The 24,451-nt window shown below is 36.3% G+C and overlaps 2 protein-coding genes across 5 annotated transcripts in view; one reads left to right on the forward strand and one right to left on the reverse strand.

Moving 5' to 3' along the window:
- Positions 1-9,283, reverse strand: LOC131022471 (uncharacterized). Of its 4 annotated transcripts, none has more exons than XM_057951964.1 (14): positions 9,145-9,283; positions 8,882-9,064; positions 8,485-8,586; positions 7,862-7,981; positions 6,251-7,075; positions 5,331-5,412; positions 5,163-5,236; positions 3,596-4,646; positions 3,214-3,512; positions 2,309-2,415; positions 1,398-1,545; positions 869-1,021; positions 543-698; positions 1-199 (listed from the first exon to the last, which is right to left on the reverse strand). In XM_057951964.1, exons 2-13 carry the CDS (start codon positions 8,921-8,923, stop codon positions 564-566), a joined length of 3,138 nt encoding a protein of 1,045 aa, XP_057807947.1. In that variant the 5' UTR covers positions 8,924-9,064; positions 9,145-9,283; the 3' UTR covers positions 1-199; positions 543-563. The 4 variants fall into 4 exon arrangements, with proteins under 4 accessions (XP_057807947.1, XP_057807948.1, XP_057807949.1 ...); XM_057951965.1 differs by having other exon boundaries at positions 539-698; XM_057951966.1 differs by having other exon boundaries at positions 8,882-9,039; positions 9,145-9,282.
- Positions 9,159-24,451, forward strand: part of LOC131022470 (DNA-directed RNA polymerase III subunit 2-like) — a 19,101-nt gene continuing 3,808 nt past the window's right edge. Inside the window, exons 1-33 of the mRNA XM_057951963.1 lie at positions 9,159-9,292; positions 9,371-9,452; positions 9,946-10,064; positions 10,198-10,290; positions 10,973-11,045; positions 11,132-11,222; positions 11,357-11,409; positions 12,547-12,611; positions 13,222-13,327; positions 13,415-13,525; positions 13,721-13,780; positions 14,826-14,861; positions 14,949-14,999; positions 15,103-15,201; positions 16,679-16,738; positions 16,818-16,907; positions 17,534-17,635; positions 17,725-17,835; positions 17,919-18,035; positions 18,857-18,973; positions 19,088-19,168; positions 19,692-19,796; positions 19,872-19,952; positions 20,044-20,175; positions 20,282-20,326; positions 22,000-22,077; positions 22,145-22,284; positions 22,393-22,483; positions 22,814-22,944; positions 23,028-23,163; positions 23,253-23,383; positions 24,083-24,208; positions 24,319-24,374. Of these exons, the coding sequence (XP_057807946.1) occupies positions 9,240-9,292; positions 9,371-9,452; positions 9,946-10,064; positions 10,198-10,290; positions 10,973-11,045; positions 11,132-11,222; positions 11,357-11,409; positions 12,547-12,611; positions 13,222-13,327; positions 13,415-13,525; positions 13,721-13,780; positions 14,826-14,861; positions 14,949-14,999; positions 15,103-15,201; positions 16,679-16,738; positions 16,818-16,907; positions 17,534-17,635; positions 17,725-17,835; positions 17,919-18,035; positions 18,857-18,973; positions 19,088-19,168; positions 19,692-19,796; positions 19,872-19,952; positions 20,044-20,175; positions 20,282-20,326; positions 22,000-22,077; positions 22,145-22,284; positions 22,393-22,483; positions 22,814-22,944; positions 23,028-23,163; positions 23,253-23,383; positions 24,083-24,208; positions 24,319-24,374 (3,022 nt within the window). The 5' untranslated portion in view covers positions 9,159-9,239. The remainder of the gene's footprint in view (positions 9,293-9,370; positions 9,453-9,945; positions 10,065-10,197; positions 10,291-10,972; positions 11,046-11,131; positions 11,223-11,356; positions 11,410-12,546; positions 12,612-13,221; positions 13,328-13,414; positions 13,526-13,720; positions 13,781-14,825; positions 14,862-14,948; positions 15,000-15,102; positions 15,202-16,678; positions 16,739-16,817; positions 16,908-17,533; positions 17,636-17,724; positions 17,836-17,918; positions 18,036-18,856; positions 18,974-19,087; positions 19,169-19,691; positions 19,797-19,871; positions 19,953-20,043; positions 20,176-20,281; positions 20,327-21,999; positions 22,078-22,144; positions 22,285-22,392; positions 22,484-22,813; positions 22,945-23,027; positions 23,164-23,252; positions 23,384-24,082; positions 24,209-24,318; positions 24,375-24,451) is intronic.

The raw sequence follows: 24,451 nt of genomic DNA on the forward strand, positions 1-24,451 counted from the left end.
CATATTAAGAAGGCCAATCTTTTTAGTTTTTTGCTGAGCTTTAGCTGCTTCTTGATCCAAGAGTTCAAATTAAGCTCGTTTCGAAATATTGGAATTACATGAAGCATTAGAACCTCAAGGACCAAAACCGCTCTCCGATTGTATAGCTCATTTAGAAACTCCAGTGCTCATGGAAGGTTGCAGTTCTCAAGTATTGCACCTGTTGACAAAAAGCAGATTATCATTATTATCCTAGGATGTTAGCGTAAACATAAGTTGAGAACGTTGGAGCTTCAAACACGCACATATGATGCTAGTAAGGAATTTAGAGGAAATGGACATTGATTTCTTGGGTAATTGAGAAAGGGAAGGATAAAAAAGTTGTAAAGGTAACTCCAAATAGGTTGAGATAAACTCCAAATAGTTAAAAAAAAGAAAGAATTTAAGCAGTCTGGACAAACGCTCCACTAGGCTCATTGATTGATATAGAATTTGTAAATGGAACATAATTGGCTTCAACTATGCAAAGGATTTATATTGCAAAGATAACATCACGTACTTACAAGACCTCACAATGGCAAAGTTCATATTTCTTGACTTAATTCCATGGGTTCTAGGTGCCTTTGAAGCTGAATAGCAGGTGGACGCCATGAATTCCCTTTCTCCTCCAAAGGAATAAGATGTCCGGCGTATAAGCACTTTATGATCCAGTAAATTGACTGCATCAAATTCAAAAGTCTTGTGTCAGTATCCCTGAGAGCAGGAGATGTTCTCTACCATATTTATGATACCAGATCATTTCTTTCGTAGCATGTCTATTGTTTTTCAATTTTTCAAAGTTAAAATGAGTGTTCATTGCAGCATGAGAGTGATGACAGCAATAACTGACCGTTACATGTATATTCTGCTCCATGGCACAGTGTCTCAAGTGACGAGAAGCACAGGTCTCCTCCTCAGCAACAAGTACAGCCATTGAAATTCTCCCAGACTCAAGAGTCTGTATCAAACTTTGCAGAGTTTTGAAAACCTGCCCACCACCATGCTGACCAGGATACAGATAGAACCTTAAGTACATCATGAAAATGAGATAGCCAGATAGTATCTCAACAAAATGAATGGCGACATCTTATCATACGCGGGTGCCAAATTGTGAAGTTGAACAAATTTATGCGGTTTAAACCTCATGGACATATTATGAGTAAACAAGAAACAAAAAAGAATCTAATTCCAAGAATGAATATATAATTGTCTAGGCCTCTTAAAAATTATATGTGGGGGGCAATTACTTCACCATTCCCACCATCCAATTTTACAGGATGTCATCAGCAACAAAATGAGATAAAAATTACAAGAATCCCAATCTCTTTGGCATGCATTTCATTTTTTAAAATAATAGTCTACAAGCATATGTACCATACCTTGACAATGGTGGTAATGTTTGTAAAATATTTGGTCTTTCCATGAAGCATGACTCCAAGATTGTTAAAGACAAGAGAATGAATATTGTACTTGACAGCTGTATAAACTTGGTCATTTCTGCTAATATTTCTGGGTAGGATCATGTACCTGAGAATTTGAAACATCAGAAACATGATAAATGAGAAGCTGAGGGAAAATTTATGAAGCCTTAAACAAGACTCAGAAAATTTGGTTGCATGTCATAATTCATAGGATACATGAGGTCAAATTGATAAAGAGAAAAGGAAAAGATGCAAAAAATTTATTAGTTACAAAGCCAAAGCACTAGCTCCATGCAATAAGCTGGATCACCTGTCTTGGCTACAATTAGGCCATTTTAAGACTACTTATGTACAAAGAGGGCAGGGTTCAAAATAAATCAAGATGATAAAAGCAAAACCTTTTGAACATATGTATTAAGAGAAGGTATGAGATATATGGTCCTTCAAAAGATGGACCAAGTATAATTATGTCCACTGTTATTCATTGATAGGTATTAAGTTAGTGGAGTATTTTCTCAAGCAATGCACATAATGCATAGGGCTTGTAAGAAAAGTTGAAACATAACCTCATAGTAATCACTCGCTGTCCAATTGTGGACTGTCAAATTGCACAAGCTTTATTACGTGCAACAAGCTTCCTAGTAATTTAGAACGTGTAAGGTATTTTATGTCAATTTAATGATCAGACTTTGCCAATCACGAGTCTGTTATTAATTCTCCGGGCAACTTTCAGGATCAGAAAAATACATATACATGCAGCAATCATGTCAAATGTCAAGTTTATTGGTTATGCTCAAGGTATTTACCCAAAAGAGACATGAACGAAAATATCAGTACTAGCAAGATATGGCAACACGTCACAAGCATACCTGTTCGGCTGCAAGACAAAACCTGCTGCAATGGAATCAATAAGCCAATTAACTCTCAGTACATGTGCATTCACAGCACATCCGTACAAGAACTTGACTGATTGTATCTGAGTGGCAAAATAACAAGAATTAGACATTTCCACACTGCAAGAGAATATTAGCAATTAGTGTACCTCTTTTGGGTGTAGAATAGTGCCAAAATTTATAAAACAATGTAAAAAGAAGCTCAATATTTATGTTGGGTGTAGAATAGTGCCAAAATTTATAAAACAATGTAAAAAGAAGCTCAATATTTATGAAGGGAAATATCAGGTTTTGTCAAGTAGATACCTAATGTAGGAACATAGTCTTCTTTCAAATAAGTCTTGTATGCCATGTATTAAATGTCAAAAGACAATATACATAGTGTTGCATTCAAATTGTGTTCATTACTCCCATTTATTACTAAAATTTGCAATTAGGAAGAAATATCTAAATCCTCAGAGTGTAGAGAAACTAAGATGATCAAACAAAATAGAAGCAGGTGCTGCTCAACTGAAGTTCAGCAAACTCAACTTTCGCTATCTCTTCTGCTAATTCCAATGCAGGAAACATGATCTACATCTCCAGTTACCAATTGTAGCCCAAGACCTTTAAAGAAGCTACGAGCCTCTTCATTGGTCATGATCCTTATAGTTACACTTTTATTGAGTTTATAACTAATAAACTCCCCTAATAATCCTCCTAGACTCCTAGTGAAATGATAAGTCTACAAACCAAAAGATTGTTCATTGAAGTTTACCTTCTTTTCTTGATATTTGATGGGCAGCTTTCCAAAAGACGGGATAAAAATTGTGTAAAAAAATATAAACATGCATTAAATATACAACTGAAGATTGAAAAAAACATTTAAAATTGTCTCTGACCTTCTTTAAACATAAAACAATTGGAAGGCCCCGAGACTTAGACCTAGAGCTTCTCTTTCCCTTTGCGTTTGCAGATGGAATTTGAGGGAGGACTATGCCACCATATTTTCTAATGAGACTGTCAATTTCCTTTTCCTTTTGCTGAGAGAATCCAGTAAGCAAAAATTCCATGTATTGAAATATCAACCTTTTCTTCTTCTTATCCAAGTTCACTCTTAAAAATTTGTCCATCTGTTGAGCTCTAGACTCAAGATGAGCACTGGATCTAGTTAACCTTTTTGCAGCTCTAGTAGAATAGCCTGCAAAGATGTTCAAAGTCATTAATGTAGAACTATCAGCAAATCAAATTTATATGTCATGTGAAAGTTGGGATCTCTCTTACAAGGTTTTGATGCAGTTTGCAATTTCCAAGCTTTTTTGTTGTCTGGAATATTAGTTTCCTTTTCAGAAAAGTGAACTCGTTTCTGTGTTGGTTGCTTTTGGGCACTTTGATTTTCACATTGTAATAGCTTTGGCTGAAGGTTCTCACAGGGCAAGTGCTTCACCAAGTTTTCTGGTTGTGCTGTCCCAATTGGATTTTCTTCAACAAAATTTTGCTTACAATAAATAGAAGCATGGAAGTGGGACTCTGTTCTGTAGTTAACTACAGGAGATAGACTCCAAGCACTATTTTCTTTATTTAGAATTTGTAGTTCAGGCCCAGCCTTCACAGCTTCTTCCCTACTTCTAGAATTTGACTCCTGGAAAGTCAACTTAAAGTTCTTCTCCATCAGAAATGAATGTTTCTCATGACTATCTCTTCCAGAAAGCGTAGTGTGGCTGGGCAACAACACACTATAATCCCTAAGAGAAGCTGATCGCCTAGAAACTTTATTCCCTGAGTCATTGTTATCAGCTGTTTGCCTGGCAATATTTTCCTCTTCAGCTGGTATATTCTGAAAATAAGGGGCGCCCAGCACATTGTCTTTCTTATATTCAGTAGTTATAGGAACAACTGGGTCTCTGTAGTTTAGAGTTGGTGAGGAACATAGGTTTTCAGGAATACTAGATGGCACAACAGAGCAAAGGGGGTCCACCAAAGATTTGTCTTTCTTATATTCAATTGTAATAGGAACAATTGGGTCTCTGAGGTTTAGAGTTGGTGAGGAACATAGATTTTCAGGAATACTAGATGGCACAACAGAGCAAAGGGGGTCCACCAAAGATGCACTTGAAGATCCCACATCTTGAGAAAGTAACATCCCATCATTTCCTCGGTTAGAGAAATTTTCACTACGTATGCTCAGTTGAGAAGCTTTTACAGCCTGTTTATCATGATTCTGGACAAAGGAGTTCACATCTGGAGCAGTACATGCAGATTCTGAAAAAAAGCTTGTCTGACCAACAAAAGGTTTTGGAATGCTGTATTTCTTAGTGGCGCATATCACTTCATTCTGCAAACATAGATGTACATAAGAAAAGCAAAAGAGGGAAAGTTAAAACTAAGTTTAAGGAAGAAGAGATAAACAAAAGCACTAATTGTTAAGGAACAACATTCCCTATATATGAGAAAAAAAATGAGATGACTTGTCACTCTCCTCTTTCCAAATTGTTGCTTTAGTTTTACCAATGCATGTCTTAAGAATTTCAATTCAGATCAGTTAAAGCATTTCCTTGAGGCTATGAAGAGCCTGTACTTCTAATTCAATTCAGTTTTGTACTAGTAAACCATATGACAAGTTACTAATGAATACCGTAAGAGAAACTCAAATGATGGATTTTATGGTTAAACATATCAGAAGGTACTAAGTGAGAAAGAACTCCACAAAGTGCTTACTTGCTAAATTACGTTCAACTAAAAATTACGTAGTCAAGAGGTTTCTTGTGCAAAGATGTTCAAATTGTCAGAGACCATAATTCGATGATGATAGTTTGATAGGAAAAAAAATCCAACTTCAACTAATACTTACGTTGCTTGACCAACCACCAAGCCAGCGGCTCTGGAACCTTTGTCGAACTATATTTGGTTGACAATAATCTTTTTCTGCAAAGAGAAGAGAAATTGACTAGTTGTAATTCCTTTAGTATTTTTTTCTCAGATCAAATAAAAGAAAGGGAATAGGAAAATTGAACTGTACCCCCATCTCGAAGACTCATAATAGGAGAAGAGCTCACATAACTTTCACGTGGATTGTTTTCTGGTGTGACTGTGTTGACTTCCTGAAGATTGGAGGAAACAGTGATCAGTACATTGTACAAAACTAAAGATGCTGAAAGTTCTCCATTAAGCATTTGTATATTTAATAAATAGTCAAATCACAATAAAACAAAAGGAAAATTCTACATGCAATCAAAGTTTATTTAAAACTGCACCACAGAACTTTGAGGTTATCAGAAATAGGATATGCTTTCCACTCACTGAGTACAATTTTGTTCAAGCCTCATCAAACATTTGAGCTAGTCAACAATTTACTAATTAAAATGTACAAAGTACCTCTCAAAAAAAAAAAAATGTACGAAGTTACCATGTAACTCAATTCTGATGATTGCCATAGAAAACCAGGATAGCTGCAGCCAGTGGATTAAATAGCAACAGAGAAGCTAAGGTTTTACGATACATCGAATTTTTCAGAAGTGGCAACATTTGCTCAAAACTGAAACCTACTCCCCAGTGGCTGCAGATCAGAAAGAGAAAAGTAACACACACATCAACTGGATCTTGTGAGGCAGGATAACTTATATTGTCAGGGAAACTTTCAATGCTACACCAAGTGAATGTGCACCGGAGGCGTTTCACCAGAAATGGAATTCATGTACTCTGATATAATGTTTAATATGCATCTTGCCAACAATAAGCTAAGGTAAAAAATTGAAAGAACAGCCTGTGTATATGAATTCTTATCTAGATATCAAATTGCTTCATTGTACTATTGCCCTCCGGCCTCCCCTGAACTTTACAAATAAAAGCCTGCCTAACATGCAATGGACATGGTTTATTGAAACATACACAGCAAACTGTCAACAGAGAAATTTGAATTGGGATTAGAATTTTTCTAACCTCTTCTGAAACTGAAGGATGGCAGTGTGCCGGAAAATTAACAGCCCTCGAGCGATCATTGCAGTGTCCAGCATCAGTGCCCTGATCACAAGCTGGACTACAATCTACATTCTCTTGTGCATCACTGCCACTATATATGGCAGCCAAATCCTTTCTCAATTGTATGTCATTGTCAAAATTATAGATACCAGGATTGTCATAAATTCTGGCAGAAGCAATGGTATTCATATGTTCTACTTCTTCATTATGCTCAGATTCCAAAGTATCCTTAACATGAGATATACTTAACTCATTTCCAGGCAACTCACTTAAGTGAATCCCAGCATCTTCATACACACTTTCCATAGATATATCATCCAAGTCAGATAAATAATCCATATCACTTGTCACGGAAAATGAGTTAGCAAAGGTGTTTTTCCAGACTTCCAACCGTGCTTGTTTTAGCTTAAGAGAAGCTTCAAGTATGGCTGAAGCTGAGGAAGATTTTTCAAGTGAATCACTGTCGATCAATTCATTAATTACCAGTGCTTCAGATGCTGCAATACACAGCTCTACGGCATCAGAAGCAGCTCCAGAGAAATGTACATTGTCATTAAGCTTCAGCAATTCGATTTTTTTATCATCTCTCTCCAACTCTACCGTTTGAGTGCAGTTTACTGCACCAGCATGCGGATATGTACTTAAATTAGCATTCTTCTGAATTTTTAAAGTTCCGAGAGGTTGAGCCACAGCAGGATAATTAGGCTCTGTTTCACATGCATCATTACTTAGAGCTGCATTTTCTGAATCGCCATCTGACGACAGACAAAGATGAAAATGTACCACCTTCAGAAAGAAAAAAAAAAGAATGTAACGATTACGCACATAATATGTTTTTCACTGGGCAAAGAGTGTACTATGAAGCATAAATTTTCACAATAATGACCAAGAACAAAGTCCTAGAATACAGTCTAAAGGTGTCCAACAACCTATGGGACAATATGCGAAACATAGCATATTACCCCCAAACATAAAAATGTATGTGGCTTCAGCTTAATGGTTCCAAAGAAACTAATATAACTCAAATAGACAGAAGAAGACTGTCTATTAAGATTTAGCAGAACTAAAGTTTCTTGAATTTATTTTTTCACTAGAAACAGCAACATAACCTCATAAGCACGAACACTATTTTAGCAGTATGCCTGAGAATAATATAACGTCAGATGTATATACCAGTCTCAGTTACAGTTTAGAACCTTTATAATCATAAAATAAACACTCTAGATATCATCAAGCTTAAACAGGAGAAGAGCTAGGCACCTAACCTTTTCTGATCTATTAAAGCAGCCTAAAATAAGGCATCTTTTTAGGCATCAGTTAATGCTGGTGATATATTATAGGATAGATGGCATAACAGAGAAATAGAGGAAGAATGTGAGAATAAAAGTTCCAATGTAAGATCATCATTCTGCCATTAAATGCATACAAGGTCTACCTCTTTGTCACTCTCTTTAAATAGATTTCGAACATAAGATTGGGAACAGAAAAAACCCATAGTCACGGACAATCTCCACCCATCTATTGTAAGAAAGTTAAAGGAAAACTAAATCCAAATTACCGGAAGAAACTTACATCGTTAGCAGATTGAGCACAACTGAAGGGTGAACTGTCAGTCCCGGATATAAATAATTGACCAACATTACATCCACCTTTGTCCCTCAATGAATCTCCACTGTTAAAGTCTCTTAATTCCTGTTAAAATATATCGATGAGATTATGACTCCTGGAGATAAAGTTTCAAGTAGAATATGAGATAACTAATTTGCACTTCATAAATCAAAAGAGATCTGGCATTTGTCTGCAGCCGAAACAACAAGCTGAATTTGTGACATTACTTCTATTAAGTTGCCAGGATATAAAGAACACAACAAAACCATTTCATTCCTTTCCATGCTTTTGCAGCATCCCAATACTAACGCTGTCTAATCTTTCAAACTTCCATATTGCAACAGCTACTTCAACAAATAGTATTCACTTCACTACTCAAAGCCATAAACATCTTCATTTTAAAAGTTGTGCAGCTTGATCAATAGCACTAATTCGAGCTAGCATTGACCAAGTGAGAAATGTAGGCCGCTAAAGCATTCCTACATCTAAAAAAACAGAAACCGGCCAACTTCGAAAGTCGCAAACACCTAGTAAATGCAGCAATTAGTTTGACAAAACATATAACAGAAGTTCTTCTTTCACAGAACCTCAACACGCTTCTCAAATGTAATGTGATCTTCCTTCGTGCTCTCAACATCCAACCATTCGTCATTGCCTTGCTGAAGCCAACCAGGCAACCACGCATCCTCCTGCCAGAAGCCCGAAATAAGCCGCGAGTTTAGCATATGCCAAATACAAAGTGAATTTCTTCAGATTAGGAACAAGCATAAAAGCAGACTATAGAACGTAGTTATAGTCACGAATGGCGCACAGAAAGTTTAGAAACCGAGATACCTTAACCTGAACAAGAACTTACTTATCAAGAAAGAGAGATACAGATGCGACCACACAAAAAATTTCGCAATTTCACACGGTACATTGAAAACATAGGTAATAATGACGAGCAATATTTTGACGATACCAAAAAAATGGAATAAATCTTACCTCAGAGAATTGTGGAGGGCGAAAACCGGGTAATCTGCCCATAGGGTAGTTTGGGGGCAAATATAACTTAGTATGCCGTCGTTGAAGTGCAATTCCGGCGCCGGCGGGTGGTTTTAGGAGCGACGAATTTTGGCGCCAAGGTAAAGTTTCCCGGGAAACTGAAGTAGTGGAAGAAATATTTTCCTTTTTTCAGAAATGAAAAAACAGAAGAAAAATAAGGCCCAACCCAATAATCAATCAATCAATTTATAGAAAACAAATACCCTATTCTGTCTCTCCCGCCCCGCCACCTTTCTCAATCTCTCATTCTCTCTTCCGCCGTCCTCTCCTTCTCTCTCTGGGTATCAACAAGTTCGAGATGGTAGTGAGAGAAGACGACCCAGCTTTGTTCAATGATTTACTGGAGAAAGGGTATGCCAACTTATCGGTGCAAATGCTTCTTGTCTATTATGATTTCGATATTTGGTCACTTTAATTTTGTGTAACTAGACTGGGAATTGATAAACAAGCTCTTGCGGCCCCGGTGAAGAATGCAGTTGACAAGTTCCAATTAGTCCCTGAATTCTTGAAGGTATCATATTTTTTTTTCATTGTTTATGTTTGTAGTTGATGCTATTTTTACTATCCTAATTGAGGAAGTCAGGTATCTCGGTTCATATAAGCATGAATGATTTGGCAGAATGTGAGTGTGTTTATTTGTTCTTTTACCCCTCAATCTTATAACTTCCTAAAAAAGGTGAAAGTGTTAACTTTTTTATGATTCCTCCTCCTGTTGAAAATATTTATGAATTTCCTTTTTCTCGCACTTGCACCTCACAAAGTTCACTTGTTTCTTTTCAACTTATATTTAGTACTAGCTGAGCTTAAGAACACAGTAGAAATAGGCGGCTGTATAACAGGGGAAATGGTTGGTAATTCCTTGTGAAGGATTCTGTTTGTTCACCAAAAAATGCTTGTTTATGTGCATACGCTGGTGAGACGGCTAGTGAAATGACATTTTGACTCGTTTAATTACTTTTGAAGCATTTTATTTGTTTTGACTGCTGGTTTATGTGCATATCCAGGTGAGAGGTCTTGTCAAACAACATTTGGACTCCTTTAATTTCTTTGTACGGACGGGGATAAAAAAGATTGTTCAAGCCAATAATCTCATCACCTGCCGAGACCCAAATATTTATTTGAGGTGAAAAAATCATATTCAATAGTTTTATTTGCATTATGCTCCATGGAGCTATGCACATTAGTACATCGATTTACTAGAATTTGATCCTCTTTACCTTTATTTTAACAACCCTTTTTCATTAACTTTGTTGCAGATACAAAGATGTTCGCATTGGTGAACCATCAATGATGGGTGACACTGTCACTGATCTGCTTAATCCCCAGAAGTGCCGTCTCTATGACATCACGTGAGTCCTAGTTGTTGCACTTTTCTATCTCATATGCGTTGGAACTGGTGCAAGGAATCGTCGAAGTCACTTATCTGCTGCATATATTTTAAGCGTTAGATCTGTGTGACCGTCAAGTTCTGACATGACATTGAATAGTTATATGAGCCTTAAAATGTCCCTCATTTTCTATAAGGCAGTTTGATGTACAAGAAGAATCAAATACTATGTTAGGAAGTGCATCTTCTCAAAGCTAATTCTTAGTCTTTTCTTGCAACATAAAAGAAAAGGTGTAGTCCAGTATGAAGTTTTATGAGCAGGCTGGTTTATGAATTATTAGAGTGATAAGTTTATTATTAATCACAAAGAACAGGTATCATAGTCTTCCTTTTGCTATTCAGCTTGTAGCTCATCACTAAAAGTTTATGCATAGAATATGAGAAAGCAGTTTCCTTTAGTAATGACACCTTGAAGCTACCTTTTTGTCGCTGCAGCATAATCATGTAGACTATTAACTGCTCATATGCAACTTGGATGTAGCATTTGAGGTTCCCTTTTGCTCCATTATTCCATCTTCTATGCAAATTTCAATAATAGAAGGAGCTGATTTTAGACATTCGTTTGATACACTCTTTCATAGACTTTAAACACAATTTACTTTAGAGCATACCACACTTTTTGAAGTACGCATTTTATTTTCCAGCTATGCCGCTCCAATATACGTGAACATAGAATATTCGAATGGAAACTATGATGGAAACCGAATTCAAATGAAGGTGATTTAATATTTTATAATTGTACAGAAATGCGATTTGTGGACTAACGCTATACGCGCACTAAGTATTTGAGCTAAATTTTCCAGAAAAATGTCATTATTGGGAGATTGCCTATCATGTTAAAAAGTTGTTGTTGCGTATTGTATGGGAAGGATGAAGAAGAACTTGCCAGATATGGTATCTCCCTATGCTTTTGCAATTCAATTCTTTTGTATTTATGTCCACATTATATCACGGAGCAAGAACTATTTTCTTTGTTTCTTTGGTAGTGCTTTTCCCTCCTCATTATAATGAGTGCATCTGTTTCTTAGGTGAATGCCCACTTGATCCTGGAGGATATTTCATAGTTAAAGGGACGGAGAAGGTGACATTTTATCACATCATGGCTCTTCACTCTTGATTATGACAAGTAGACCAGTAATGACACGAATCCTTCGATTCGTGTCTATCAGCATGGCATGATCGTGGCTAAGGATTTATTTATTTATTTACTTGAGTCGGTTATTTTGTTGAGACTGGTATGTTAGAGAGTCTTAGGGTTCTTGAGTAGGATGGTAGGAGCCAAGCTATTTAGTATGCGAAAATTATGGTTTGAGGTGTTGCTATTCGCCTATTAGATTGTTTGTTTCCAGTTCAGTCTCCAATGATAGTTGTTCTTTTGTTTTTGGTGCATTATTTTGTTCTTGAGTGTCTCATGACTCTTACCAAGTAATGGCAGTTTTGATTGTGAACTTTTAATTATTTGTGTAAAACTCTGATGTGAACTACTGTGATAACCAATAATACACGCGGCATGCTGTATGTGCATTGAACTAGTTTGTTAAAAATTTAAAACTGTTATACTGAACAATTTGTAATGATGATTGAACTTCTGATTCTTGTCTGGAATTAAAGTTACTATTCACATTCACTTCAAGACATAGCTGGAACATAAGATTGGTACTTACTTTTACCTTCTTGGTTCACTTGTGCAGATTTCACTTAGACCTGAAAACCATTTAGCTTTACTTTTTGACACATGAGAGGTTTATGCATTAACTAGTTTTTTTTTTCTAAGAGGTCTAATTGTGTTGTCTGTGGCAATGCATCCCCCCCCCCCCAAAAAAAAAAAATAGCATTTGATAATGAAGTCTGTCATAATTCATTAATGCGAAGTGTTTGATTGCCCCTTGTAAGTTGCCAACAACGATGAGTGGGATTGTCTGGTTGGGACCTCGAACACAAAGTGACAGAGTGGCTCCCTATTCTGAATTATCCACCTGAACAAATTTTCTTAGGGTACTAATTAGGTGGTTAGTTGAGTTTTTTGTTAGGGTGGACAACCTTTACTTGAGTTTTGGCTCTGCACAGTAATGATGTTTGTATTATCTGAATCTTTACTTACACAGCAATCTTTATTGCTTATTTACAATTATTTCAACTCATGATCTCTGCCTACATCTCATTTTTCCATGATCATCAGTTTGTGAACTTTGTGTTTATTTTCCATCTATTCTTCCAGGTGATTTTGATGCAAGAACAACTTTCAAAGAACAGAATAATCATTGATGTTGATAAGAAAGGATGGTGAGATGTTTGGTTGTTGTCTTTCTTAAAGAACCCCTCATGTGCATTTTTATGCTTCAAGTTTATAAATGCACACTTTAGTAGTTTAAAGCAAAAAAGTTCATAAAGTTTCAGATTCCCTAACAAATTTGAACTGGGATAATAGCTAGCAGTCACTAAATATTGAAGAACTGGATCTTGTTGCAAGGTTCAGGATGCTCAATTCCATCAGTTGAATGAGAAAAATCTGATTCATTGGATCATATATGGAATAAAACTTGATACCCGTTTGTTCCACCCTTTTTTTCATATACTTGAGACAAAAGTGGACAAGTTAGAAAGAGAAATAGATCTTGGCAGTGAACTGCTCTTAGCTGCTTCCACAGAAATCAGCATGGTTTCTTGGTGCTTGTTAAAGACAATTAACTAATTACATATTGCAGTCCTTGGTTATCATGGGGAATTTATTGTGGGATGTTCTGAAAAATAGTTAAATGGGATCGACATATGTTGGTGGCTGGATTAAGAAAAGAAAGGGAAAAGCACAACAACTGAGCTTTGTGATAACTTTGATTTCTATCTTGTGATTGTTGCATTCTCTGACTGAATTCCTAGCTCCCACTCATTTCAGTGTGCAAGCATCTGTTACAAGCAGTTCAGAGATAAAAAAGAGTAAGACTGTCATAAGATTTGAGAAAGAGAAGATATATCTTCAGCTGACTGGGTTTACAAGCAAGGTTTGATTTTGCTGTTTGTCCATCCCTGCCACCATCTGAAATTTCTGTATCTTATGGTGTGTTTTACTTCCTAATTCATAATTCTAGGTTCCCATTATGATAGTCCTGAAAGCTATGGGTATGGAAAGTGATCAAGAGGTTGTCCAGATGATTGGAAGAGACCCTCGGTATAGTGAACTGCTATTGCCTTCAATTGAGGTATTGACCGAAGTATTTTGTGGTCTTTCTTAGCTTAATAAGACTCCAATGTACCTCTTAAATGAGAATCAGGATTGTTTTCAATGCAACAGAAAGGGGCTTTACAAGCCTTAAAACTACGAAGCATCAATGCACAGTAATGATGTTTGTATTATCTGAATCTTTACTTACATAAGTATCATGTCTTGATTTCAGGATTGTGTGAAGGAAGGTGTACATACAAAATATCAGGCCCTGGAATTCCTTGAGCGGAAGGTTTTGATCACTGAAGCTTTCATTTGTTTTTTTTTTTCCTTTCCCAAAAAACTGAGAAGAGAAAAATCTGAAGTGATAGGCTATCACTATATAAAAATCAGGAAGCACTTATATGAATGAATTAGAGTTTGTCACTGCCAAATTTTAGATTGATTATTTGATTTATTTCATTCAATTTTTCAACATAATAAGCCCTCCAAGAAGCAATGCTGGAAGTTATTCCAATGCAACGGCTTTCTTATTCTTTGAAGAGCCTTTGTCTTTGTTTTTGTTTTTGTTTTTGGTTTTGGTTTTGGTTTTGGTTTTGGTTTTGTTTTTCTTTTTCTTCTTTTGAGGTCCTTTTGAAGAGCGTTTGGATATTTACTAAAGGTTGAAACATAACAAGATGAATATCAATATGTGAATTGCCTTGACACACCTTAATGTTCTAATCATGGTGGTTCATCTAGCTGGTGGTTCATTCTAGAGTTGTAGATAGATATAAATCATATTTATTATTAATGATGCCAGATGCTGTAAAGACATAAGTATAGTGCCACATGTACATGTATGTATATTATACATTCACAGTCATATATTGCATGCAAAACAAAGTTTTGAATAGTTAAAACATGAAGGTGTCACATAGTAAACCCTAGGGCATTGGTGCAGCTTACTTCTATTTGTTATGTATGCATGCCATGTAAATGATCTGTAACGATTGCTCCTTTCTTAAAGGTATTATCTCTAAGGGGGTGTTTACTTTGGATTATTGATAAAATGCATGATTTGAGTATTTTTATCCCGAAGAGTAAGATTTATCCAATCCCACCCTTTCAATGGGATATGAATCAAGATTTCTCCAATCTCACCCTTTCAATGGGATATGAATCAAGCAAACTAGCTTAAATGATAGAATAATCAAGGGGCATTGGAATATTCCAAAGTTTCAATCCATCTAAGTAAACAAGGGTTTAGGCTTACTATTTTTATCTATCAAGGCTAATCCTCAAAAGTAAACGCCCCCTAAGATTTTTAGCACTGATATTATTGTTTTCTGTTGTAGACTCAGAAGTTCCAATATCCTACAGCAGTAGAGAAGGTTGGCTTACTCATTTCCTACTTTTGCCAGCAACTTTTTTCTTGTATATATTTTAAATACTTCTGGGATTCTTCTTTTGCCATTCAGGAAGGACGTGCTCTAAAAATTCTTCAGGATACATTTCTTGCCAACGTTCCTGTGAGTTCATTTCAAGGTTTTTCTGCCATTGACTTATTATAAATCTACTAATGAGATCCACCCACCTCCATGCCTCTCAAATCCAAAATATCTCATCTCTCAGGTGCATGAGAACAATTTTCGTCCAAAATGCATATATGTTGCTGTAATGTTGAGACGCATGATGGAAGCAATCTTAAACAAGGATACAATAGATGATAAGGTATTCTGTTCACCCCTACTGACTTGAGCTTAGTCTTTCTTCAGGTAATGACCATCATCAATCTACACAGTATTGCGGTTTTGAGTAACTTAAGCTTTGTGGTTGTGAAAGACAATGCTCGGGTGCATTCAAAGTTATTGCATCCTAGTTGTTCGCATGAGTGGGTCTTGCCAGAACATGAATTCTGACTCTGAGTTTCCTTGTCTGCATGCTTCAGTGTATTTATTTCCTCATCAAAGAACATTTTGTTTACCTTAGAAGTAATTTTCCCATTCACAAAATGCCACATGCCCAACCCTTATGTACCATCAGAGTTTCGGAAAGAAGTTCTTTAATGTTTGCTAAAAGTAAACTTGCAAAGTTGATATGATCTCTTTGCCTGCCATTTTGATGGAGAATCTCACCGCATCACAGATTTTCATGTGATACTTTTCTTCATGTTCATTCATCTTACATGACCTAGTTTTCTAGGTCATGTGCATTTTACTGTCAATGTTACCCTGTTAAAATATGGTCTTCTTAGCACTCTCCAGTTAGTCTTGTTTGGTTTGATCCTATCCCTTCATATTTGATCCTATCCCAGGTAGAGTGTGTTTTATTTTGTACGTATTCATTTATTAGAAATATGGGTTATGCTTATTATAACTAACTACTAAAAGAATAAATTGTGATTACAACACAGTGAAAATGGATGAATAAATATCTGCCCTGTTATTTCTTTTGCAAACACGTAACATTTTCTTATGTTGGATGGTGTGGGAGAAACCAAGAATATCTCACTCAGGCTTGCTCCACCTACAGAACTTCCTTCTATTTGTAATCTTAAAAGCCAATTATTCCCTAAAATATTGTTTCTCAAAGTACATCTACACTTTTACGTATTTCAGAGACCATCCAAGGTTTATGTCAAGGGCCAATATATGGTACCTATCATGGCTGCACTCCACCAATTATTCTTCACCCTTCGTACTGTCGTCTATCTTATACCTGTCATTTATTTTGTGAATCCTCTTAGTGGTTTTCCATATCTTATTTAGTTATTCTTTAGCAAAGACCTTACATTACGAAATTCTGGCAGCAAGAGGAGAAACCTTGGGAGCTAACAACATGCTGGCGTTTTCTGTTGTACTGGTTTGGGGGGAAAAACAAATTATTCAGTTTTCAGTTATCATATTTTAACTTGAATTCTGATTACTAGATTGGATGTTCTATTTTTGCTCAAACATTTCATCATCGAGAGACATACCCAGAGGAGCAATCAAGTTATTTGTATTTCTTGTTCAGTTGTTTGTATGACACATTGTTAGAGACTGGAGTCTGGCCATTTTTCTTTTCTGTTTTTCTTTGTTCATTGGAGCGGAAATCTATTCATGGAATGTAACCTTTATATTATCGTTCAATGATATGTTCTATTTCAGAAGAACCTCTATGCTTCTTTTGTCCATTTGTTAGGATTGTCATCTGTTCTTTATTTCAGGATTATGTTGGCAATAAAAGACTTGAGCTCTCTGGCCAAATGCTAGCGCTACTTTTTGAGGTATGTAAGTGGTCCTATTGTTAACATATTCCTTCTATGATAAGTTTGGTAAATTCTCTTTCTTTGCTTTGTATTTTAGGACTCATTCAAGACAATGAATGAGATGGCCCATAAAAACATTGAAGCCATCCTAAATAAGGCAGCTCGCTCTCGGTTTGACATTTCTGAGGTTTGTCCTGATGGCTTTAGTTAAGATATCATTACATTGTAGCAAGGTGGTGAGAAAAGGTTAAAACTTAACTTCTAATCCCAACCATTATATGCATCTAGAACATTCAACCCTAAATAGGAAGCATGAAGCTGAACGAGTTAGACAACTGATGGTGTTTATGTATATGATCCCAGTCTTTGTTAGATCAATGTTATCTTTTCTGGAGCTAATTCCTCCATCCCATTTCCTCTTTCGGTCTGTTTACTTTAAGGGCTCGATAAACCCCAGGCTGCAAGCTAAGAAAACCCGTCTCTTTAAGATAGATGACCAACTACTCTCTGAAGTAAAGAATCTCTCTTCTCCCTCTCTTTTGCTCTGCATTCCCTGTTTCACTTTCTTCTGCGTGGTGGACTTAGCACGCTACCTCCCATCTCTCTATTGTCCTTTTGCCAGTTGGGAGATTTCTTGCTCCAATTGCTCCATTTTCCACTAATGTCTGCTTCAGCTTCTTTTTGTTAAAGGAAACTTCTTGTTGTAAATTTAATTATATTGTATGCCTGCGGCCTGCCATTACTACAAGATAGTTAACATCTGAACCACTATCCTCTTTTATTCATTTGATAATTTGTTTTGTGTGCTTCTAGTATGTAACGAACGTTGTCATTACTAATGGTCTAGAAAGAGCCCTTGCTACTGGTAATTGGGATCTCCAAAGATTCAAGATGAACAGGAAAGGCATGACACAGGTGTGTATGACATTGCATGTTCATCTCTTTTCCTCTCAGGTCATTGTAATAAATATTGATATCTTTGTTTCTTTTGCTCGTTTTTACAGGCTGTAGCTAGACTCTCATACATAGGAACTGTAGGGCATATGACAAGGATTGCTCCGCAATTTGAAAAATCTAGAAAAGTCAGTGGGCCTAGAGCTTTACAGCCCAGCCAGGTAAACTGATTACATTCTCAGGGACATTCTTTATTTTGATTACCTAATATCGTGTTCGATACACTGAACCACTTCGTCTGCAGTGGGGAATGTTGTGTCCCTGTGATACTCCAGAAGGTGAATCTTGTGGATTGGTGAAGAATCTGGCATTGATGACGCATGTTACAACTGATGAAGATGAAGGCCCTCTCATTTCTCTGGTATTCAGCTTTAACTTGACCTGTGATTCAGTTTTGAATTTATTGTTGCAAAAGATCACAGCATATTCAGACGACCCCACCTAAACAATGACAGTTGATTTTTTTTCAGCGCCTTAGATGTGAAATAATTTATAGGAACTAGCGATATCTACAGGGACTTGTAACATTTCTTGCATTTGAATTTTTCATTAATTGAGGAGAGTTTTTATTTAAAACTACTGTAATGTAGCTCGTAAATCCCTAGGCTACCACTTCTATCCTAAACTTAACAAATTATATGGTGACAGAACCCAGAGCTATTAAAAGTTGTTTTACAGTAATCAAAATCCTATTTTAGGCCATACATCAGGCAGATATCTCTGAGACAGATTTTTCAAGCATAAGTCTATTGATTTGAAATTTGGTGTATTTGTTACTTATAGAGTTATAAGTACTTACTTAAATTCATGCAGAATATGCCAACACATAAAATGCAACTATTTTGCTACACATTTTCTTTTTTATCTTCTCTCTTCCTGGGCAGTGGAGAGATTCTTGCTCTAATTAGAATAAACTTCAAAGTAAAATGAGAAAGGAATGAATTTGATTTAAGCTTTAGGTTAAAGAAATTGAAGGATTTGATAAGAGGCACACACTAATTGGTTGCATCCAAATATATATCTTCTTCATATGCTTCTATTTTTCTCCTGCAAATTGAAACTAAGCCCACTGCATTACTTCTGTACTGCTGTTGCTGGATGACAATTGAGATTGTTGGCTTTATGTTCCAAACTATTTTAATGGTGCCATAACTTGATAACACTTGCATATTCATGTGATAGTGCTACACTCTTGGGGTGGAAGATATGGAGTTGCTTTCCGCTGAAGAACTTCCTATGCCAAATTCGTATTTAATTATATGCAATGGACGTATTCTTGGCAAGCACAGGAGGCCACAAGTATGATTCTACAAGCAAAATGTCCTTTTTTTTGTTATGTTTACTCAGGCATATTGTCATAACTTTTTCTCACCTTTTGATGCTAATTTGTATTATTTACTCTTTTTTTTTTAGAAATTTGCCAATTCGATGAGAAAATTGCGAAGAGCTGGGAAAATTGGCGAGTTTGTAAGCATTTTCGTGAATGAAAAGCAGGTTAGTCTTATCCTTTCAAACCCATGTCAATATACATGAGAACTCACCATCCTGATGCTGATGCTAGGCTGTCAATTGTATTTATCATTGAGCTCTGGTACATCTTTATGCTGTTGTCTCTTAAACTTAGGATGCCTTTGCCATGAATGCATAAGAATGAAATATAATTGCTTAAAGCCTTGGTTTCTATCTTTGAATTTTCTCTATATAATTAAAGGAATTTATTTGAAATACTTCAGAGCTACTATACACATTTATACATATTTGTGGCTGAAAGACTTTCCAAATCATGAATTGTGATTCATCAGAATCACTTCTACTGTTTGTTTCACTTTTTTTAGCAGATTATTACTTCTCAGTAAATATACTCTGTTAGGTTAGTTTGTGTTCCCAAAATGTGCTACTGGAGAATATCTCTTATGTTTTGATCGCATAATCTTTATCGTTCTGAAAAAGTGTTACTGTTCTAGACTTTTATAATTACTTTACTACTGTATGATCAATAGAATATATGCTCTTGCAGCGCTGTGTCTACATTGCTTCTGATGGTTGTCGTGTTTGTCGTCCACTTGTAATTGCTGACAAAGGTGTATCAAGAATTAAGGAGCACCATATGAAGGAGCTGAGGGTAACACCCACAGATGCTCTGTATATTTCTCATATCCACTTCTATCACTGTGCTGATAAATTTGTTTGCTTGAAGGATGGAGTTCGCACCTTTCAGAGTTTCCTGAAAGAAGGCTTGATTGAATACCTTGATGTCAATGAGGAGAACAATGCTTTGGTGCGCACCTGTCTTTTATAATTAGTTTTATTTAGCTATTAGATTCCCCATTGTAGCATGTCTTACCAATTACCATATACATCATTGTTAGATTGCCTTATATGAAGAGAATGCTAAAGAAGAAACGACCCATATTGAAATAGAGCCTTTTACCATATTGGGCGTGTGTGCTGGGTTGATTCCTTATCCTCATCATAACCAGTCACCAAGAAATACATATCAGGTACTTACTTTTCTTTCTTTCTTTCATTTTCTTTTGGGTGGGATGTGGTGTATCTTGACTTGGCAGCCCTGAAGCTTGATCTAACGTGTATTGTAACATTTTGAAGTGTGCTATGGGGAAGCAAGCTATGGGCAATATTGCATATAATCAGGCAAGTTACTTAACATGACTCGTCTCGTTATATTAAGCTGTATAATATTTGTATAATTTTTTGGAGATTAAGTGTTTTAACTGTTTATGACATAGGAATACGGGCTTTCTTTTTTGTTTATATTTTTCCTCATAATGGTTAGATATCATGATGGAAGTTATTGGTTCACTTGAAAGTTGTCATGCTCAGTTTTAAGGTGCTTGTTCAAGAAACTGAATAAGTGAGTAGCTGACAATTTCTGTTTGAGTGGCACGTTCATCAAACTCCTTGTATATGGAACTATATTGATCCCTGTAAACTCTGGACTGGAGAAGATTATCATAGCTTGAGCTTTTGCTATAAACAACGTCTACTGGTTGTCTTCTGGTGCTGGTGGAGTGACCCAGACACTCTGGACTAGGCATCTCAAATTATTCCACTAGCTCATGCAAAATCATCATCCCTTAAGCCTTCTGTTTTGATTGGTTGTTGGCTTCCAGTATGGAACAATTTAACTCATAAGGTGACAGTTTTGTTTAAAGCAACTTATTCATTGTCACCAGGCATTCATATTATCAAAGATTAAGCGATTGTCCAACCTATATCCTGAAAAGGAAAAAAACATGCTTGTCCAACATGTTATGTGAATGAAGTCGGTGCTCACCTTCTATTTCCACGAAAGAAGTAAAATGAAGTTGTCATACTGTAATTCATTCAAATTGAAGATGGTTAATTAGTGTATCCTTCACAACAGCACATTGAGAGTTCCAAATTCCTTCCCCCTTGCTGTGATTGTGTCATTCTTTTACCTTTTGGGGGCTATATTTCCCTATTGTGAGAAGTGTGAAAAAGTCTTTTGGGTATGTTAGCATTCTATCTTAATTGTCACTGTTGAAAATCATATACTCCCTCCGTCCGCGATATCGCTTCCACATTGTGGACGGCGCGGATTTTAAGAAAAGTGGTGAATAGTAGTAGATAGTAGTGGATATTATAGTGAGTGGAGTTTGGGTCCCACTATTGTTGTGAATGGAAGTTTCTGGACCCTACTTCTATAAATGGAAGTGGAAACGATATCGCAGATGGACCGAAATGGCAAATGTGGAAACGATATCGTGGACGGAGGGAGTATGTATTTTAAAAATAATGTCACTTGCATGGTCTTTTGATCCCGTGATAATGGCAATTATATGTTTGGCAAGTGTTAGTTACTATGAGATTTATGACATTTTCCTTGTTTGCTCAGAATGTAGAATATTGTTTTCAACCACTTACAAACATGTTTGTCATAAATATATGATTGACATTGTTTAGGTCTAACACCCAATTACAAATTTTCAGATTTGTTTAATGCAAGGAAAAAAGGGCAGTCTGTTGAACATGTATTGTACTGTCAAATTGAGATAAATGTTTGGGAGCTCCACAAACTTCTAATCCCCATTGTTCTTAAGGACTCATGGAGTCCAATTTTCTAAATTATATCCTGAAAATTTGCATTTAAGAATACACACTTCATCAAGATCTGTTGCTTAACAAGATATATTTCTAGGTCTTGCCATTTTTTTAGAATTCCTGATTAATATTGATATCACATTTCAGTTTTATACTCAGTTTCTGTACATTTTTAGTGAGCCTCTTCCTGATTTATATATAATCTCTTCTCCAATCTATCTTGAGATTGTTTGTTTTTGCAGTTGTGTAGGATGGACAGTTTAATCTACCTCTTAGTTTATCCACAACGACCGTTACTAACTACACGAACAATTGAGCTGGTTAGTGGATCCTATTGCCTTTTGTAATATGGAAGCAGTGAGCACATAACTAATGATATCTTCTCAGGTCTCCTATGACAAACTTGGAGCTGGACAGAATGCTAGTGTTGCAGTTATGAGCTATAGTGGATATGACATAGAGGATGCAATTGTAATGAATAAATCATCCTTGGATCGTGGTTTTGGTCGATGCATTGTAATGAAAAAGTACATGCCCATTTCCTTAATTAAATTTAATTTATCAGTTGAAAGTGTCTTTCCTGTGCTTTCTGTTGGCGATTCTGATATTTGTTCTGAATGTGTTCCGGTCAACAGAATGATAGCAGTTAACCAGAGGTATAGGAACGGCACAACTGATCGCATTATTAGACCCCAAAGAGACGGACCTGATGCTGAACAAACACAGGTATTACATCAATTGATGATTCTTCTGTAAACTGAACAGCAGAATAGGAAAGTTGGTTAAAGCTATATGCTCTGTAGTTTATTGGCAGCCCCCGGAAAAGATTATTTGAGAGGTCCTCTGAGTTAATGTGGTCTAAAAGCAGGTAACTGAACATGATCTTTAAGATGTTAGGTGGTCCTCTGATTTAATCATAATCTGATTCAGTAGCAGTTCATAATATTTTTCCGACTTAAGTTCATATAATTGCACTCCGGTACAGTATCTTATTGTCTAAAATTTGTCTATAATCAGCATCCGGAACCTTGCATCTGAATATTCTTCTGTGCCCAGATATTGGATGATGATGGAATAGCAGCTCCTGGAGAAATTATTCGTCCCCGTGATGTCTATATCAACAAGCAATCCCCCATAGACACACAAAATGGGGGAAATACCAGCAACACTGTCAAGCTTAAGGAGAGGTTCATTCTTAGCTCTCAGACAATATGGTTTGATTTTCTTCAGTCGAAACATACAGACTTATTTTGCATGTTGGTAAAATCAGTCAATATAAGTCGAGTAAACAAACATACAAAGGTCCTGAAGGGGAGACTCCTGTCGTGGATCGAGTGGCACTCTGCTCTGACAGGGATAGCAACTTATGTATCAAATTTATGATCCGTCATACTCGTAGACCAGAGGTAGTAAAACTGTTTGGCTTCAGACTGATTATCTTTTTAATCTCAAGTGTCTTCAGAGATCATCATTAAACAGAAATTCTTTTATATAGGTTGGTGACAAGTTTAGTAGCCGTCATGGCCAAAAAGGAGTTTGTGGCACCATCGTTCAGCAGGAAGATTTCCCATTTTCTGAACGCGGAGTATGTCCTGATTTAATCATGAATCCTCATGGATTTCCAAGGTAATAATTACTGTCTTCTTGAGCTCTTATATCTTGTACTTAAGTGTGACGAATGCTGAAGTGGAGCTTGTTGTATACCTCAATCCTCAAATAAAAGCAATGATGGTAAAAAAAAGTAAGCCTATGTGCTGTTATTATTGGAATGAAAAAAAAGTTCTGCTAGGCTATGAGTTCTATGAAGTTGGGCTATTCCCAAAATGAACGCGTTGAGCCTTCTTAATGTTGAGGTGTGGATAAGTGGTATGATACTTCTTTTGTGTGGGCTTCTTGTCCTTCTAGGCATGTGAAAATATTTAAGATGCATTTTTTTCGTTTTTCTTTCAAGGGGAAATAAACTAACTTTAGAAAGAGCATCTACCAATTGGGACAAGGTCGTCAAAGGCATGAGGCACACTCCAGTTTCAGTGTCCTTCATGCCCCCTGAGGTGCGAGGTGCAAAAATAGTGCTTGCCTATTGGAACCTGGCATATCATTTTTAAAACTATTATTTTTTGAATTATTCTTTTTTCTTTTTAATCCAACGATATCCTAGAAGAGATACTGGTCTACTATTAGAGCCATAGCATGTGCAAATATCTGGAGGATGCTAAATCCTACATCTATATATTGTGAATATCTTTCTTTGTGGATAGCTTGGTGATAGAAAATCAGTATCTCTAACCCCATAACAATCCACATTCTTATGTTGTGTACCATCAGCCGTATGACTGTCGGGAAGATGATAGAACTTCTTGGTAGCAAAGCTGGCGTTTCTTGTGGTAGGTTTCACTATGGCAGTGCATTTGGAGAGCCTAGTGGTCACGCAGATAAAGTCGAGGCTATAAGGTGCAAAATGTTGCTTACATATAAGACCTCCCTTTCACTTATCTTAAGATATTTTATCTGCATTTTCATTCATTTATTTCTCGTTTCACTCACCTTTTCTAATTTATCAGCGAAACCCTTGTGAAGCATGGTTTTAGCTACAACGGGAAGGACTTTATCTACTCAGGTACTTCTATTGTACATGTTCACATAACTGAATGAACAACTCATGTGACTTTATCTAATTAATATATGTATTGAGTT

The sequence above is a fragment of the Salvia miltiorrhiza genome, chromosome 4 (genome assembly GCF_028751815.1).
Source record: "Salvia miltiorrhiza cultivar Shanhuang (shh) chromosome 4, IMPLAD_Smil_shh, whole genome shotgun sequence".
Classification (NCBI taxonomy): Eukaryota; Viridiplantae; Streptophyta; class Magnoliopsida; order Lamiales; family Lamiaceae; genus Salvia; species Salvia miltiorrhiza.